Source organism: Hyla sarda, chromosome 3 (assembly GCF_029499605.1).
Source record: "Hyla sarda isolate aHylSar1 chromosome 3, aHylSar1.hap1, whole genome shotgun sequence".
Classification (NCBI taxonomy): domain Eukaryota; kingdom Metazoa; phylum Chordata; class Amphibia; order Anura; family Hylidae; genus Hyla; species Hyla sarda.
Genome location: NC_079191.1, coordinates 273,834,171 through 273,853,781, shown reverse-complemented (window position 1 = coordinate 273,853,781; position 19,611 = coordinate 273,834,171). Strand labels below are relative to the sequence as shown.

The 19,611-nt window shown below is 43.5% G+C and overlaps 1 protein-coding gene across 9 annotated transcripts in view; it reads left to right on the top strand.

Annotated features, from left to right (window-relative positions):
• NHSL1 (NHS like 1) overlaps positions 1-19,611 on the top strand; it is a 208,346-nt gene that overhangs the window by 77,340 nt on the left and 111,395 nt on the right. The window contains exon 1 of one of the 9 annotated variants that reach the window (XM_056566666.1): positions 9,510-10,424. The exons of 7 other annotated variants lie outside the window; for them this stretch is intronic. In XM_056566666.1, the coding sequence (XP_056422641.1) occupies positions 10,223-10,424 (202 nt within the window). In that variant the 5' untranslated portion in view covers positions 9,510-10,222. Of the gene's footprint in view, positions 1-9,509; positions 10,425-19,611 lie in introns of those variants that run through there. One more of the 9 variants, XM_056566673.1, reaches the window with a different exon arrangement.

Genomic DNA, 19,611 nt, shown 5'->3' with positions numbered 1-19,611 from the left:
ACAGGTAGCATATGTTTGTATTGCGTAGCTCTATTTGTTTTAAAGACTATGGACATTTTTTAAAGCATTTAATTAACTCTTATGTGCTTTATTAAAAAATGTCTTGGTTTCTTTTCTACTGTGTCCTTGTTATAACATATAATGCCGGCTGCTGTCTCAGTTTGTATATGAAAACCTAAGAAAAGACCTATGCGGGCAATGTGTATTTTTGCACCATAATAATTATAAAGCAGGTATATATAGCATTAAAGAGGTACTCTGGTGGAAAACTTTTTTTTTTTTTTAAATAAACAGATTTGTAAATTACTTCTATTAAAAAAAAAATCATAATCCTTCCAGTACTTATTAGCGGCTGTATACTACAGAGGAAATTCTTTTCTTTTTGGATTTATTTCTGTCATGACCTAAAAGGGACAGAGGTGTCTGGCTGACACCTCTGTCCATTTTCGGAACTGTCCAGAGCTGCATATGTTTGCTATGGGGATTTTCTCCAGCTCTGGATAGTTCCTGACATAGACAGAGGTATCAGCAGAGAGCAATGTGGTCAGACAGAAAAGAAATCCAAAAAGAAAAATACGGCCGATAATAAATACAGGAAGGATTAAGATTTTTTAATAGAAGTAATTTACAAATCTGTTTAACTTTCTGGCACCAGTTGATATGAAAAAAATAGTTTTTTACCAGAGTGCCCCTTTAAGCTCTAGCATCTGTGAAAAAGGTTAAACACAATAGTAAAGATGCAGAGATGCACTGACTGGAAAATGGTTATGAAAGAGTTATAGAAGATGGACACTGTAATTGATGTAAGTCTTGTAAGCATGGGTGAGGCTCATCCTACTAAGTTCCGTTGACTCATTCAGACTAAAATTAAAGGGAGCGGATGGAACAGAATTAAAAGATGTCCAATGTTGGCCAATCAACAACCCTTTTACAAGGCTATTGGCTCGAGGCTACGGTCTGAATTATATAGTTCCTTGTGGCTTGTACAGACTAAGGCAAGGGCTACATTGTTACTTTTTGATAGGCTGCTGACTTCCAAAACTAACTATTGCCAACATCTAAAGTAGCAAGCAGTAGCCAGTATTTGTCAGCGAATTTCCGTACCTCACATGACCCTTGGCGTACCACTAGGGGTACGTGTACCCCTGGTTGAGCACCCTTGCTGTAGCATATGCACTGAATTCCTGTCTGGTAGTGCCCCCTACAGTACAGGAAGGTATTACATGTTCTGTACTACTCTTAGCCTATGCCACAGTTAGCTGCTCTTTTGGACACCAAGTAAGGGCGGCTCCATTTTACTTAATAAAGACATTGGCCCTTATTTACTAAGAGTGTTGTGAAGGTTTCTTTGTGGGTTTTAATTCCCTACAATTTATTTTCCACAGTATTTACTAAGGTTTCCCTACATTTTCCACTTTCCCTACACTTTGCTTTTTTTTACACATGCTCTGATCTGTAGGGTTTTCCTCAGCTCAAATCCACCACATTTTATGTGGAAACCTTAGTAAATATGTTGGGTTTTTGTGAAAATGTCGGGAAAACGCCCTGTTTCGGAGACCACACCCCCTTTTCCTGGCGGCCACCCCCCTTTTTCGGGTTTTCTTAGCAAAATGGAGAGTTAGTCGGGTTTTTTTCAATTCTGGCGCAAAATCTGGCGCAGACAGAATTTCTGGCGCACTGCGACAGAATTTGGCGCTTAACCCGACAAAACATGTCGGGTTTGCAATAGTAAATGAGGGCCATTGTGTGTACTGTATAGGACCCTGAAGAAGCTCCTGTCCTCTACATAGACTGTGATTTACAGCTCTCAGCAGTTATTTCTTACTTTTATAGGTAAGCACTTGCTTTATCTATATTAGTTATCTACTTATTTTTGTTTAATCCTCACTTTTTCATATTTTTGGATGACATTTTGGTGGCTTCAGAACCAATTACCAGGTTTCCATAGAGTTAGGGTCTCAACATACAATGGTTTCAGCATACAATGGTCGTCCTGGAACCAATTAATATTGTAACTTGAGGGACCACTGTATAGTTGTGTGTTTTCTTTTCTCTCCTCTTCGGTTCATGGGGCAATTTGTCCCATTCTCCTCCCCTTGTGAGATTTAGTTTTTCAGTTAACGCTTTTTCTGGTTTTCTGCTTGGAGAGCCACAGCTGGCATATTGACGTAAGAGCTGGAAAGGTGGACTTACCTACTGACATACCACTTGCCAAAATAGCTCTAGTTACAGATGTTACAACTATTTGGAGGTCTAAAAAAATCCTTTTGGTCCTCTAACCTGCTTCCTATTTAGGCTTGGTGTGCAAAACCTGTCCATGGCGTATTCTTTGTATAAATAAATACTCCTCTAGATCTAGTAATGGGTCCTGGAGACAGTACAGTACTTATTTCTATAGAGGACGGAAATCAACCCAAATAAAAGTGCATCCGTCTCATATGACAGACTGAAGAGCAATCCAATCCGTTGGTTCAGAAGTCTATTATGTGATCAGGAGACTGTAGTGTATTGTCAGTGTAGTCTGGAAATTCCATATAATTATCATTCCTGAGATAGAGGGAGATTAAACTTGTTCTCTAGAAAGAGTTTATTAGTTGTGTTTTGTCCATGGATGAGTTTAAAGTGAAGCTCTTGTCTCATACAGCCACTTTGAATCGATGTCCACACTCAACAATTGTAACCATCTCCCATTGACCTCAAAAAGTAGAAATAAATAAGAATAAATAATCTAGATAGGTCCTGTAAAAACAACAAATAACCATACTTATCAGGATCTGTTTTGAGATTTCTCATAATCCTTTTTATTTACAGTAAACATACCAACAAGGTCTTAGCCTAAGACCGGTTTATGTAGACGTAATATGGCCACATTTTTGTTCATTATGGCGGCAAGTCTCAGCACAATCGCAGAGCTAATGACCCAAACTGACAGCTGTCAGTTCTGGTCATTAGAACCATAGTCAGGCAGGGATATGCTGGAGTCATATGGATGCAAACAGATACTTGTATGAAAGTGACCACAGTATGTTATTTGGGATTCTGCCTTCTCAGCAGTTCCCTCATATGATGTTGATAATAGAAGCACTGCCTTTACTAGTGCTGAGGATTCTGACAATAGGCTCGGTTTATGACAGTGTATATTGTGATTGGACTGCTGTCTGAAGTTTTCACTTTGTAGTTATCTGCGATATGAGGAACACTGGTCCAAATGTGTAGGGTTAATATTACACAGCTAAACCTGTGCCCAATGTGAGCGCCAGTCAAGTAGTACTTGCTCAAGTATTGTACATGTCGGACCACACAAACTATCACTGGATCATTCATGCAGCCCTTTACTCCTATCTTTGTCGGCTGCACATCCCATATTCCATGGGGAGATGTGGGGCTGAAGAATGATGTGTTTTTTGAATGAGGTAAAAATATGCGATCAGCCTTAGAATGAGTTTGCTTGTTCGTCGTCTGATCGCTAGGCCTATTACACGGGGTGATATCGGCCAGTTAGGAACCACATCGAGCCATTTGAACTCCAATCTGTAGCATTCAAAGTGAGAAATCAAAAGGGACCATTCACATTCATTGAGGAAAAATCGAATATATTGGCCTTTAATCACTGGATCAATAATGATTTTTTTGTGTGTAATATGTAACATTGACAATGTTGCTTCTACAAATATCTGTCATTCTATTCATTTGTTTTGCCAGACTCTGCATGATAATTGCAAATGCAATATTTACTTTTTCTGTTTGCATTACCTCATAGGGCGATTTCCATTGCATATCGGCCCACTAAATGATTAACTAAGCACGACAGTCGATGGATTCATTGTACTGTGTTCCTGAGGGCCAAAGGTAATGACAGAGTGCCTGGACTGATTCCTGGGCCGGGGTAATCTGATCCCTGAGTCCCGTCATTGCTTCCTTATGCCTTCTTCCAATCACACCCAGAATATTCTATACAGTTTTTGGAAACCATTTCAAAATCCAAGCACATTCAGCAGTATTCCCAAAATGTAATCTTATTTATACAAAAGGCAATGGCCCAGATCTATCAAACTGTCTGAGAGAAAAAGTGGAGAGATTTTTCCACAGCAACCAATCACAGCTCAGATAACAAGCTGTGGTAAAGTGAAAGCTGAGCTGTGATTGGTCGCTGTGGAAAAATCTCCACTTTTTCTCTCACACAGTTTGATAAATCTGGGCCAATATGAATAGCAGTATTAGTGAAATAGCCAAAACAACAAAGTACTTGTCCCCATATTATGTGACAGTCTAAGGCCGCAATGCTGTAGGCATCCTGGAGATTTGCAATATACTCAGTGCAATGTATACTATTGTTGTAGGATGTGGAAGACATATTATTTTTCAATGCACTTTTACCAGTAATTAAATCCTTTCATACAAAAGCAGATCATTGCTAAGCTGCATATTATGTAGAACGCTTAAACAGGGATTAGAACTTATTTTATACTAGTAGCCTGTTTTCTACATAACTCTACATAAACATCGTGGGGGAGATTTATAAAAACTGTTGCCCATAGCAACCAATCGGATCGCTTCTTTCATTTTACAAAGGCCTTTTCAAAAACTAAAGAAGCAATCTGGTTGCTATGGCCAACTCAGCCACTTTTCCTCTGAACAGGTTTTGATAAATCTCCCCCTGTGTATAGTATTTCAGAGCTGCATTCATAATTCTGCTGGTTTCTATTTTAAACGGTCAGGAAGCATTTCAACAGACCCCCCCCCCCCCCCCCCTGTTATGCAGGGGGACAGGTTAGGACTGGGAAGTATACCGGTTCATACCGAATACAGACATTTTTGTGCTGCATGATATGAATTTCAACCCATACTGCAATACTGGTTGCCCCCCCCCCCCCCCTCGGGAATTAATGAATCAGCCCAGCGCTGCTCTGTGCCCACATGGGGGAACTAACCATTTTGTGACCTGCGAGCGCTGTTCTGCCCCCCCAATTAATTATTAGCCCAGCCCAGCGTTGTCCCCATCAGGGTACTACTCACATGTCACCCGCATGCACTGCCCTCCTCGTCCTGTTTGTTGTGGCCGCCGGTGCTGACACTCTATACCAGTGGTCTCCAACCTGGGCCCTCCAGATGTTGCAAAACTACAACTCCCAGCATGCCCGGACAGCCGTTGGCTGTCCGGGCATGCTGGTAGTTGTAGTTTTGCAACATCTGGAGGTCTGCAGGTTGGAGACCACTGCTTTATACTGTGCGGTATCCCTATGTCCGGGCTGCAAAAAAATATACAAAATAAACTTTAACTCACCTCTCGTTGGTCCGGTACCGGCCTCACTTGTTTCCTGGGGACGGGAATGTCGGACAGCCATCAGCCTATCACCGGCCGCAGCAATGTTCTGCCTCGGCCGGTGATAGGCTGAGCCCACTGTCATGTAAGAAGCCGGCTTCTTACATGACAATGGGCTCAGCCTATCACCGGCCGAGGCGGAACATCGCTGCGGCCGGTGATAGGCTGACAGCTGTCCAACGTTCCCGTCCCCAGCATAAGGCCGACGTAGGTGCGTTAAAGTTTATTTTGTTTACCTTTTGCAGCCCTGGCATAGGGATAACGCACATTATAGAGTGTCAGCGCCGGCGGCCACAACAATCAGGACGAGGAGGGTAGCGCTTGCGGGTGATATGTGAGTATTTACCATGATGGGGATGTGGGCTGATAATTAATATGGGGCGGGGGCAGGGAGGGGCTAGGAAATACTGTTATATACCGTGGAACCGCCAAAAGTTTAAAAAATACTGTGATACACACATTTGGTCATACCGCTAAGCCCTAGGACAGGTAATTTCTAATACATTAGCTTATTGTAGAGTGCTCAGTATAAAGCAAATACATCATGAAATCTTTGTTTTTAAATGTTTTCATTGAAAATGTACCATATTTTACCAGAAAAAAAAATATACGGTATGTAAATTAAATCAGGATTTTGTTCTGAATGATATGGGGACCCCTAGTGGTCTTTTTTTTTTATAACTCATGATTTATATAAAGAGTAGATATTTAAAAAAAAATTAAGTATATTAAAAAGGTTAATGTTTTGTCAAGTTGTACTAGATATAAAACATTTTAGATTCCGACAGTGCCCATTTAAAACAAACAAATGTTTCAAACTGAAAATACATCAGAGCGGGCAAACTAGAAGCCAAAAATGTTTTAATAAAATTAGTCATGTATTACATCAGGTGTAAAAAAAACAAGTTAAGCCTTTTTTCTTATGTGTAAAGTTCCTGTCTTGTACACAAGTAAATGCTGGAAGGTCAGTTGTCATATAATATTCAAACATAGTGGGGGAGATTTATCAAAACCTGCGCAAAGGAAAAGTTACCCAGTTGCCCATAGCAACCAATCAGATCGCTTCTTTCATTTTGCACAGGCCTTGTTAAAAATTAAAGAAGCAAGCTGATTGGTTGCTATGGGCAACTGGGCAACTTTTCCTCTGGACAGGTTTTGATAAATCTCCCCCAGTGTGTACAGTTGTGTAGAGAAGTGCTAAGTATACTCCATTGTGCAGTGATAGGAATGTCTGGCATGTCACCTGTCACATTTGGCCTCCATAATTTTATTTGCAGGTGTTACAACTCTGCATTGATAATGTTCTTAAAGGGGTACTCCTGTGGAAAACTTTTTTTTTAATCAACTGGTGCCAGAAAGTTAAACAGATTTGTAAATTACTTCTATTAAAAAAATCTTAACCTTTCCAGTACTTTTTAGGGTTTGTATACTACAGAGGAAATGGTTTTCTTTTTGGAACACAGTGCTTTCTGCTGACATCACGAGCACAGTGCTCTCTGCTGACATCTCTGTCCATTTTAGGAACTGTCCAGAGCAGCATATGTTTGCTATGGGGATTTTCTCCTACTCTGGACAGTTCTTAAAATAGACAGAGATGTCAGCAGAGAGCACTGTGCTCGTGATGTCAGCAGACAGCTCTGTGTTTCAAAAAGAAAACCAGCACCTAATAAGTACTGGAAGGATTAAGATTTTTTTTAATAGAAGTAATTTACAAATCTGTTTAACTTTCTGGCACCAGTTGATGTAAAAAAAACATTTTTTTTTCCATGGGAGTACCCCTTAAATGTAGCCAAAACCAGACCTATATTATTTGGACTATATTATATTATTATAAAGCACTATAGCCTTTTCTATAACTTCCTATTACTGTAAATAGCTCACTGTCCTTCCCTTTATTTCTTCATTTAAATCTATCTATAGTTTTCTTTACTTTTCCCTACCCTTATTCTCTCTACAAATACCAACATACTCTCTATTCCCTGCCTGCAAGCTGTCTGTAATCTATGAATGCTTTAATCGTTTTCAGTCCCTAGCTTAAAGGTTATATATTTTTCTGCATTTTTGGATACACTTACACTTTTGGTTTTGACAAAAAAAAAAGTATGGGAAAACTTTTTTCAAAACTACACATATCTCCAGATATCTTGTTCTACTGTATGTATTATTGCAGGCATAGCCAACCTTCAGCACTGCAGATGATTTGAACTACCGTATTTATCGGCGTATAACACGCATTTTTTAGGCTAAAATTTTTAGCCTAAAGTTTATCTGCGTGTTATACCCGATAAGCCACTGCAGTTCAATTATTTAAAGTGGGCGCTTTAAATCAATGAACTGCAACGGCTTTTGCAGGTCCAGAGACCTGCCGTTGCTGCCGGCTTCTCTGCCCCTGCCTATCCTGGGGTCCAGAGATGGGCTGCCCCATTGCCTCCCCCATCCACGGTTTTTCTGCCCCAGCAGAAGCCCCCAGGAAAGGCATGGGGAGACGGTCCGTCGCTGCCCGCTTATTTCTCCCTGCTTTCCTGGGGTCTAGAGCCCTGCTGCCGCCGCTTCTCTCCCCCTCGCTATCGGCGCCGCTGCCCCATTGCCTCCCCCCATCCCAGGTTTTATAATTACCTGTTGCCAGGGTCCGGTCTGCGCTGCTTCTGGCTACGGTGCCGATCTCTTGCATCGTTGCTATGCAATGCGCTACGTAATGATGAGTGACGTCGCATTGAAGACGTCACTCATCACTGCGCCTCGCAGCGTATAGCAACGACGCAGGAGATGCGACACCGGAGCCAGAAGCAGCGCGGACCCGACCCCGGCAACAGTTAATTATAAAACCTGGGATGGGGGGAGGTAATGTGGTAGCGGCGTCGGCAATGGGGCACCAGTGCCGATAGCCAGGGGGAGAGAAGCGGCGGCAGCAGGGCTCTAGACCCCAGGAAAGGCAGGGGGAGAGAAGCAGGCAGCGACGGCCTCTCTCCCCCTGCCTTTCCCGTGGGCTTCTGCGGGGTCAGAAACATCAGGGTATACACATGCACACACATACACCCTTATTTTACCAAGGATATTTGGGTAAAAAACTTTTTTTTACCCAAATACCCTTGGTAAAATGAGGGTGCGCGTTATAGGCCGGTGCGTGGTATACCCCGATAAATACGGTACATCATTCATGATCCTCTTTTAGCCAAAGTACAGCCATAGCATCATGGGAGATGTCAAAAACATATTGCGTGCCAAAGGTTGCCTATGCCTCTACTATTGTTATTGTTTATGGTTATAAATATGCTGATAGCCTATAGCACTGATACATGCACTTCCTGAACACTTTATAGGATTGGACAATTGTGTTCTTACCCTTATCTATAGTTTTTTTTTTGCGGACTAATAGCTATTTAAATAGGTTATAGTGAGTTTAGTAATTCTTATTATTTGCCTTTTATGTTATATTAATATAGTTATTTTATATCTTTTTCCTCCACATTATCTGTCATAAATAGATACACCCGAGGGATGCTCTTTTAAATTAAGGGGTATTCCAGGAAAAAACTTGCTCCAGAAAGTTAAACAGATTTGTAAATTACTTCTATTAAAAAATCTTAATCCTTTCAATAATTATCAGCTGTTGAAGTTGAGTTGTTCTTTTCTGTCTGGCAACAGTGCTCTCTGCTGACTTCTCTGCTTGTCTCGGGAACTGCATAGAGTAGAAGAGGTTTGCTATGGGGATTTGCTTCTAAATTGGGCGGTTCCCGAGACACGTGTCATCAGAGAGCACTTAGACAGAAAAGAACAACTCAACTTCATCAGCTCAATAGTACTGAAATGATAGAAGTAATTTACAAATCTGTTTAACTTTCTGGAGTCAGTTGATAAATAAAAAAAAAAAAGTTTTTTCCTGGATAACCCCTTTAAAGGATTTATTTCCATTTGTTTGTAACTCCAATCGTCTATACCGGTCAATACACTTTTTCTTCTTCACTATACAGTACAGAAAAGTTTCTATTACAGTGCTGAACTATGAACTATGTAAAAACAAATAAAAAAGGTGTGAAAGAGTATAAGGGATAGACCTAATATGCATCAGTTTGCTACTTTCTGGACTTTGTAAAACACTACTGTCAATATTGGCTTAAATGTGTACATTGGACTTAGTAAATAGTGTGACGCAGGCTTGAATTTGAGACAGTCGTGTTACAGAACTGCATTTCAGGCCCATTTGAGGCAAGACGTAGTGTGGTGTGGGGTACAGCAATTGTTCACATAAGTAAGAGAAGGGAATATGTTGCCGAGAATCCGGCTTGTGCCACTATTGTGCTATGGGACTAACCAGGGAGTGGTCTGTTCTATGTGCTGTCAGTCCCTGTAGGGAAATCACTGAGCTCACTTCACACTACAGGGAAAACACACTCCTACCAGCTCTGGCTGGCTTCTCTGGGCAGTATGTAGCACCTACCTGACTAAAGTTGGAAAGAACAAGCTAAATCACAGCCTGTCCTACTGCTGCAGCACTGCTGAATCTCATCTGCATTGACGCGAACAGTGGAATTGCCCCGAATGCCTTATCTTTACGGCTGTTTTTTCCTTGTGGAAGCAGGTGTGGTTACTGTTGATAAAACAATGTTTTTGCCAGTGTGGAAACTGCTGGGTTACCTCACGTAGGAGTGGAATAAAGCTGTGATGCATTGGATTCGTATCTCCTCGACTAGAAGTGGTTGCCACCTTAAGTAACAACCTCCCTAAAGGTTTGATGCCATTTTTAACACACAGCAGTAAGAAACAGAATATATACTTGCTTTATTCCAACTTGAAATGGTATCTTCTAGATTTTTGGATATTTTCCAAAGACCACAATTTAAAGACCTGGCACACTACCATCAGTTTTCTCTGTGAGTCGGAGCAGCGCATGCAAAAAGTATGAGAAAGGAAGGTGGTTCGGGAAGTTTTAGGGCCAAGAGAAACTCTCAAGGATCCTTGTCCGCTGTCAGCTGGTTAAACTTCTCCTCCTTGTCTCGGAGAACCAAAAAGTTATTCCGGAGTGATGGAGAGCTTTCTTCAGGGAGGCAGAAGCATGAGGATGAGCCGGAATCTTGGGAATTTCAGAGACGTAGTAGAAAAGGTAATATTTGCATTTTTTTCCTCCTATGCCTACTATAAATATAATCTTATATAACGGACCTTTTGCTCTGGCAGAAAGATGAACAATTCAGGTTTTTCCTAAAATGGACCAGTGGTTCACAGGTAACCCAGTGATCCATTCAGGCTTATTGCTGAAGACCAGTGCCTCTGTATCTTATCAAATTGTTTTCCTGGCAGTGTGGCTGTATAGCCCAATCCAACTTTGAGAGGGAAAGTTTTGGTTTGGATCTGTTGCTAGGTCCTTAGTTCTTACCAGGTTATTTATTTAAAGGGGTACTCTGGTGGAAATTTTTTTTTTTTTTATATCAACTGATGCCTAAAAGTTAAACAGATTTGTAAATTACTTGCACCGGCGCCGCACACTGAAGCAAGATCCCAACAAGCAATATATCGGAAAGCACCTGTACAACAGAGTGTATTGCCAAATTGGACCTGAGGAAGGCACCTTTGAGTGCCGAAACGCGTTGTCCGTAATTTTCTATAAAATATTTATTGTCCTGTGCCGGTCTGTGTCCATCTTACTGCGAGCTACCTTGAGCAGCGCCTCCTAGACCGCCTTTTACCCACCTCTCAACCACCTCTGTCCATGTCAGGAACTGTCCAGAGCAGGAGCAAATCCCCATAGCAAACATATCCTGCTCTGGACAGTTCCTGACATGGATAGAGGTGTCAGCATAGAGCACTGTGGTTAGACTGAAAGGAAATTCAAAAAGAAAAGAACTTCCTGTGGAGCATACAGCAGCTGATAATTACTGGAAGGATTAAGATTTTTTAATAGAAGTAATTTACAAATCTGTTTAACTTTCTGGCACCAGTTGATTTTAAAAAGAAAATTTCCACCTGAGTATCCCTTTAACTATTGTTGCTTGTATTCATCCCTAGAGACTTATTGAAATGACATGGCTTCTTTGGTGGTTAAAACCTAAATTATACATGCTATGAAATCCAGCTGGGAAATTGGGATCAATTGATGCTGGCGAGGGAACCCTGTCGATGCCATCTGTTGTGATACAAGTAGAGGACTCCTTTGGTTAACCCAATCATTTCTGTTTTAGAGATGGGGTTAAATGCACTAAATGGTGAAATATTATTGTTTTATGTTCTCCTGAAGCCATTGTACTAGTTTCGTAAGCTGTGGATCACACTTTATCCAGGCATCCTAGTTACTTTGTATGCTTGTACTTCATGTTACTATGTAAGTTGGGCAATGACTACCAGATATAGCTGTGTCTAGGCTAAATAAATAGCTTTTGCTCTTACATGCAAACATTGTGGGGGAGATATATCAAAACCTACGTCGGAGAAGAGTGTTGCACTTGCCCATAGGAACCAATTAGCAATATGATTAGATGCTATAGGCAACTGTGTCACTCTTCCCCTACACAAGTTTCCCTACACTAGATAAATCTCCCCCTGTAACCCTACAGCTGGCCACACAGGCTATTTTTACCTTTTCGCAGCTCAAAATCGTCTCAGATTCAACATCTGCTTAAGGCCAGTCTTGTAAGGAAAAGTAAACAGGGCAGCTTTTAAGTGATTGTTAAAGTGCACTTAATTGTTTAAGTGTGAAGAGTGTAGGAGCTCATCACATTGCCTGCAGTGGACACGTGCAAACATTTAGTTTAGGAGTCAACCAGAAGAAAACAGCTTCAGATAGGTCATATCCCACCACAGAACAGCTTTGGGAAAGGACTTCTTTATCTCCCAGGACAGGAGATGTGGAGATTTCAGTTGCACCGGGGCCTGGTGTCCCTAGAGGTGTCCCAAGTCCACATAAGACACCAGTATTATAAATGATTCAATAGTGTGGCCCAGTTACAGATTTTCTATTGGTTCTCTGGTGGATTACTTACCAGTGCAAGCAAAGAAGGGAAAACAACTTAGACGTAGTAGTAGTGGTAGTAATAATATGTGCCATACTAATATACATTTTCTTCATTTTTGGTCTGTTATGCTGTATTATGAACCTCGGCTCCCCACATGCTGCCTTGCTGGCGGTATAGCTCCCCTGTCCATATCATGGTGCTATATAAAGGGGTAGGTGACTATACTACAAGTTGGAGGCAGTATTGAGGGATATATGTATATTAGCAAAACCTGAAAAGTGGCCAACCCCTTTAACTATTTAAGTGGAGAGCCACTTTGCCCACTTTTTTTTTTTTACTTCTACTTCTACTGTGTTTATCTGCTGTTGACCTGCATTATAAAACCATGTTTTTACTCTGTTTTTGGCTAGTATTTTCAGCCGTAAAAAATGGCAATTGTAATGGCTGGAAAAAACTGGACACAATTTTTTTATAGCAACATTGGCCACAAAAAATGACATGCTACTTAATTTCACGGCATACAAATTACAGCCGTAAAATAAATGTGTGCATGGTTTAACAGCTACCGATTTACTATTTAGTTCATTAGAGGTTGAAATATATATATATATATTTTTTTTGCCAATTTTAAACCATAAAACACAATTTTATGGCTTAAAAATTAGCAAAAAGTGTGAGCATAATCTAATACTTACATTTTTCATTGAAATGTTAATTTGCTTTCCCAATGTTTTCATTGGTGCGTCACTGTCAATAATTCATCAGAGTATATTACAAGTTCCACAGATGCTGTTTGGCATTGTGATATAATATCCTTTGCCACAAGAGTTAAAAATGACTAAGCTTTTTGCTGCTTTTGAAGAACGACGTGTGACTTCCAAACGCTACTGAAACCTGGCCATTGGCTCAGTAATAAAAATATGTTGAAATTGTTAATGGCCGGACTTAAAAAGTAACAAATCCAGACCTTCAATTTATTGAAATACATTGTAATTTGCTAAACATAGCATTTCTGAGGTCTTCAAAACCACTCATGGTGAACACTGGGCTTTGCCTCGCTGAACTGAATGAATCTGTGCATGTGGCTTTGAACTGTTGGCAACAGTGTAAAGACAAGTTCAGAAAGGCCTTTCCACTTCACTCACTTTAATACTGAGGATGAATAATGGGTGCTGCACAATGAAACGGCATCAGATTCAGTGTTTAAAAGGAAAAATGTGCGGATCCTAAAGCTACTTATATTTTATCAAACTCTTTAATGGAAAGTCCAAGAAGTTTAATGAATTCAGTAGAAATACTGTCAGCCAAGAAGAGGCGGTGACAGGGTTGCAGTTGTTCTCATGTTCAGATATTCTATTTTTGTCTGCTTGGGGTATAATTTTGTGGGTGAGAATATGTAGCTGATATGTGCACCCGTAATGGAAGATTGTAAGAATGACAGTACACTGCAATACATAGGCATTGCAATGTACTGTATAAGTGATCGAGATATTGCATAGCGAAGTCCCCTAGGGGAACCTAATTTTTTTAAAGGGTACCTCTCATCAAATAAACTTTCGATATATTTTAGATTAATGAATGTTGAATAACTTTCCAATAGCATGTTAATGAAAAATATGCTTCTTTCTATTGTATTTTTCCCGATCAGTCCTGTCAGCAAGCATTTCTGACTCATGCTAGAGTCCTAAACACTCAGAGCTGCCAGCCTGCTTTGTTCACAGCCAAACAGGCTGTGAACAAAGCAGGCTGGCAACTCTGAGTGTTCTCCTTTGTGAACAAAGCAGACTGGCAGCTCGTAGTGTTTAGGACTCCAGCATGAGTCTGAAATGCTTGCTGCCAGGACTGGTAGGGAGACCCCTAGTGGTCATTTCTTCAAAGTGGAAAATTAAATAGAAAGAAGCATATTTTTTTAATAACATGCAATTGTAAAGTTATTCTGCATACATTAATCTATAATATATCAAAAGTTTTTTTGATGAGCGGTACCCTTTAAAATACGCCATATTGAAAATAAAACATAAACAAAAAATTAAACATAATTGGTATCGCCACAGGTGGGAATGTTTATAATAGTAAAATACTTACCTACAAATAATTGTATTCATTTTGTATTGAATTGTAAAATAAAGGATGCTGTTATAAAGTACAATTGGTCCTGCAAGAAACAAGCCCTTATGTGGCTGTTTCAAAGGAAAGACAGTAAGCTATGGCTCTTAGACCTCACATGCACATATTTGCAGTGTCCAGCATATTTGCCATCTGGCCTGCAGGCCCCAGGTCAAAAAATGCTGCATAATTAGAAATGGCCCAAAAGAAGAAAAACACTAAAACAATATTTGGCTGACTCCTTAAGGGGGTATTCTTATACAATGCTTTGAATATTAAGGGGGAGATTTATCAAAAACTGTGCAACCAATTAGATCACTTCTTTCATTTTTCACAGGTCTCTTTAAAAAGATTGGCTGCCATGGGCAACTGCACCACTCTTCCTCTGCATAGCTTTTGATAAATCTTCCCCTAAGGCTCTATTATACAGGGCAATATCGGTTTGGCCAGTAATTGGGGATATGTGGCCTATAACTGATGGAAGCTAAGGTTTACATGAACTATATAGCAATCCTTTTTGCAGCCTTCCCTCCTCTACAAGATAGGTGATCCTTAAAGGGGTACTCCACCCATAGACATCTTATCCCCTATCCAAAGGATAGGGATAAGATGTCTGATCGCGGGGGTCCCGGTGCTGGGGACCCCCGCAATATAGCACGCAGCACCCACCTGTTACTGCTCCGGAAACGCTGTAGGGTCTAGCTCCCGACCACAGGTACGGAAGATCGTGACGTCACGACTCCGCCCCCGTGTGACGTCACGTCCCGCCCCCTCAATGCAAGTCTATGGCAGGGGGCATGACGGCTGCCACGCCCCCTCTCACAGACTTGCATTGAGGGGGTGTGACATCACACAGGGCGGAGTCGTGACGTCACGATCTAGGGCCTTTAGAGTGCATCGAGTCTATGCAGTTTCCTAGCAGCAGGTCTCACCATCACAGGTGACTACTATGGAGCTTTACACTAATCCCATACCAGCAAAGCTCCCTTTTATATAACAGAAGTGCTAGTGACACATATTGTTGTTTTAACACCAGCACTTCCATTTCATGATTCTTCCATATGTTGGACACATATGATACAATATATATACATGTCATGGATAGGTCTGGTGTTCTTGTAAATGTGACTATAAAAAACAAGGCATCTATTTCATGGAATTGTTAACATAAGGAGAAGGGTTCAAATACTTAAATATGTTTGTTCCCTTTACTACAATAAAAACCTATACTGTATATCCTTGAGAAAGATCTTTAAGATCCAGAATGTAGCGCACTTCAAAAGTGCACATCATAGGGGAGGCCCATATACATTGCATGCAAAGCAGAAGGCTTAAGCCATGTGTTTGCTTCCTGTGTAATTTACAAATGGCCTGGACCTAGTGACTTGTACCTTTCCACTTGCCCTATAGTAATTACAGAACGTTGTCAATGCAAATACTAGGCTAGACGTGTCTGTAAATCATTGCTCTGAGGTGAGCCATGGTAGTAAGGTGTGTCAGTGTGGATTTTTCTGATGATAATGTTTTTAGAGTTCTCGTCAGTTTCTAGGAGGTATAGGGAGGATACACCAGATTTAATGTGTGTTTTATATACTACATATCGTGGCATTAGTGGGAGTGAGGTATGCTCGGCTGGAATGGGGCATATCTATATCTTGCACAATCTATAGAGTTGTGTGGGGGCATATACTATGGATCACACCTGCTTCCTCATAAATTCTTTGTACATGTTAAATATTCTCTGTCCATCTGCTTCTTATCACAGATATAATTTCACCATTTTTCTAGGAAAAGCTGAATTGTAACATTTTTCTGTTGTTATTTAGAACAGAAATTCATAGAAACTTTTTTTTTTCTCGCAGCAGCGATTGGATTGGTTGTCTTTGCACAGATTCCACAGAAGGCTGACTGGTCTAGCAAAGCCACCTGTCTGCATGCGGGGCACGTTGAACACTTAAAGGGGTACTCCTCCAGACAAATGATCCCCGTGTCGGATGACTGGCGATGCGGAGCGGAGGCTCGTGACGTCACGAGGGGATAGGGGATAAGATGTCTAGGGTCGGAGTACCCCTTTAAGTACATCACGAGGGGATAGGGGATAAGATGTCTAGGGTCGGAGTAGCCCTTTAAGTACGTCACGAGGGTATAGGGGATAGGATGTCTAGGGGCGGAGTACCCCTTTAAGTACATTAAATTTCAAGTTGGGGTCTTCTTTTAGAACACTTGGGGACCCCCCCGATCTCTTGTCTGTTTAGAGCGTTGGGTGCAGTGCAAGAGGCTTGTGACTTCACGGCCGTGCCCCGCTCAAGATGTCACGGCCATGGCCCCTCAATGCAAGTCTATGGGAGGGCCCCCTCCCCTAGACTTGTATTGAGGGGCCATGGCCATGACATCATGAGTGGGGCATGGCCGTGAAGTCACAAGCCTCTTGCGCTGCACCCAACGCTCTAAACAGACAGGAGATCGGGGGGGGGGGGGTCCCCAAGTGGTCTAAAAGAATACCCCTGTCACGATGCCGGCTGGCAGGAGGTGGATCCTCTGTGCCAGAGAGGGATTGGAGAGGACCGCGCTAGTGGACCGGTTCTAAGCCACTACAGGTTTTCACCAGAGCCCGCCGCAAAGCGGGATGGTCTTGCTGCGGCGGTAGTGACCAGGTCGTATCCACTAGCAACGGCTCACCTCTCTGGCTGCTGAAGATACTGAAGAAAGGCGAGGTACAAGGGAGTAGGCAGTAGCAAGGTCGGACGTAGCAGAAGGTCGGGGGCAGGCGGCAAGGTTCGTAGTCAGGGGAGATAGCAAAGGTACTGGTACACAGGCTATTAAACACACAAGGAACGCTTTCACTGGCACTAAGGCAACAAGATCCGGCAAGGGAGTGCAAGGGAGGAGACTAGATATAGCCAGGGAACAGGTGGGAACCAATTAAGCTAATTGGGCCAGGCACCAATCATTGGTGCACTGGCCCTTTAAGTCTCAGGGAGCTGGCGCGCGCCCTAGAGAGCGGAGCCGCGCGCGCCAGCACATGACTGCAGGAGACGGGAACGGGTAAGTGACCTGGGATGCGATTCGCGAGCGGGCGCGTCCCGCTGTGCGAATCGCATCCCCAACGGCCATGGCAGAGCAGCGCTCCCGGTCAGCGCTGACCGGGGAGCTGCAGGGAGAAAGACGCCGTGAGCGCTCCGGGGAGGAGCGGGGACCCGGAGCGCTAGGCGTAACAGTACCCCCCCCCCTTAGGTCTCCCCTTCTCTTTATCGGGTAACTGCCTCCCCTGGGATGAGGACACCGGGAAAGGATGGAGGGATTCCTCAACGGCAGGCAGAACCGCAGGAGTAGGAATGGGGAGAGAGGGCAGAGGGCGAGACCTGGCACGGGGCAGCGTGACACCAGGACGAGGGCCAAGAGGGGACACAGAAGCTTGCCTGATGGAACTGGGAGGGGGGGAAGGGCATTTCCTGTGGCAGGCAGAGTCCTTAATGACCTTAGGGGGACCGGATACAGGAGGAACCACAGAGTTACGGCAAGGGTTACTGGGAACCGGTTTTAGACAGTTCTTGGAACAAGAGGACCCCCAACTCTTGATCTCCCCAGTGGACCAATCCAGGGTTGGGGAATGAAGTTGAAGCCAGGGAAGTCCAAGGAGAATCTCCGAGGTGCAATTGGGGAGGACCAAAAGTTCAATCCTCTCGTGATGAGATCCGATGCTCATAAGAAGGGGCTCCGTGCGGAAACGTATGGTACAGTCCAACCTGGCTCCGTTGACCGCGGAAATGCGGAGTGGCTTGACAAGACGGGTCACCGGAATACGGAATTTATTCACAAAGGAGTCCCGAATAAAATTCCCAGAAGCTCCAGAGTCCAGGCAGGCCACGGCTGAGAGGGGAGAGCTGGCTGAAGTGGAAATCCGAACAGGTACCGTGAGACGTGGAGAAGCCGACTTGGCATCAAGAGACGCCACACCCACGAGAGCAGAGTGCGAGCGTGCGTTTCCCAGACGTGGAGGACGGATTGGGCAATCCACCAGAAAATGTTCAGTACTGGCACAGTACAGACAAAGATTCTCTTCCTTACGGCGATTCCTCTCTTCCAGGGTCAGGCGAGACCGATCCACTTGCATGGCCTCCTCGGCGGGAGGCCTAGGCGCAGATTGCAGTGGAGACTGTGGGAGAGGTGGCCAGAGATCTAAGTCTTTTTCCTGGCGGAGCTCTTGATGCCTCTCAGAAAAACGCATGTCAATGCGAGTGGCTAGATGAATGAGTTCATGCAGGCTAGCAGGAGTCTCTCGTGCGGCCAGAACATCTTTAATGTTGCTGGATAGGCCTTTTTTAAAGGTCGCGCAGAGAGCCTCATTATTCCAGGATAGTTCAGAAGCAAGAGTACGGAATTGTATGGCGTACTCGCCAACGGAGGAATTACCCTGGACCAGGTTCAGCAGGGCAGTCTCAGCAGAAGAGGCTCGGGCAGGTTCCTCAAAGACACTTCGAATTTCCGAGAAGAAGGAGTGAACAGAGGCAGTGACGGGGTCATTGCGGTCCCAGAGCGGTGTGGCCCATGACAGGGCTTTTCCAGAGAGAAGGCTGACTACGAAAGCCACCTTAGACCTTTCAGTAGGAAACAGGTCCGACATCATCTCCAAGTGCAGAGAACATTGCGAAAGGAAGCCACGGCAAAACTTAGAGTCCCCATTAAATTTGTCTGGCAAAGACAGGCGGAGGCTAGGAGTGGCCAGTCGCTGCGGAAGGGGTGCAGGAGCTGGCGGAGGAGATGGTTGTTGCTGCTGTAGCTGAGACTGAACTTGCTGTAGCTGTGACTGTTGCTGCTGTTGCTGTGACTGGAGCTGCTGTAGCATGGTGGTCAAGTACGACAGCTGGTGCTCTTGTCGGGCGACCAATGTAGGGAGGTCGGCGGCAGCTGGCAGAGGAACTTCAGCGGGATCCATGGCCGGATCTACTGTCACGATGCCGGCTGGCAGGAGGTGGATCCTCTGTGCCAGAGAGGGATTGGAGAGGACCGCGCTAGTGGACCGGTTCTAAGCCACTACAGGTTTTCACCAGAGCCCGCCGCAAAGCGGGATGGTCTTGCTGCGGCGGTAGTGACCAGGTCGTATCCACTAGCAACGGCTCACCTCTCTGGCTGCTGAAGATACTGAAGAAAGGCGAGGTACAAGGGAGTAGGCAGTAGCAAGGTCGGACGTAGCAGAAGGTCGGGGGCAGGCGGCAAGGTTCGTAGTCAGGGGAG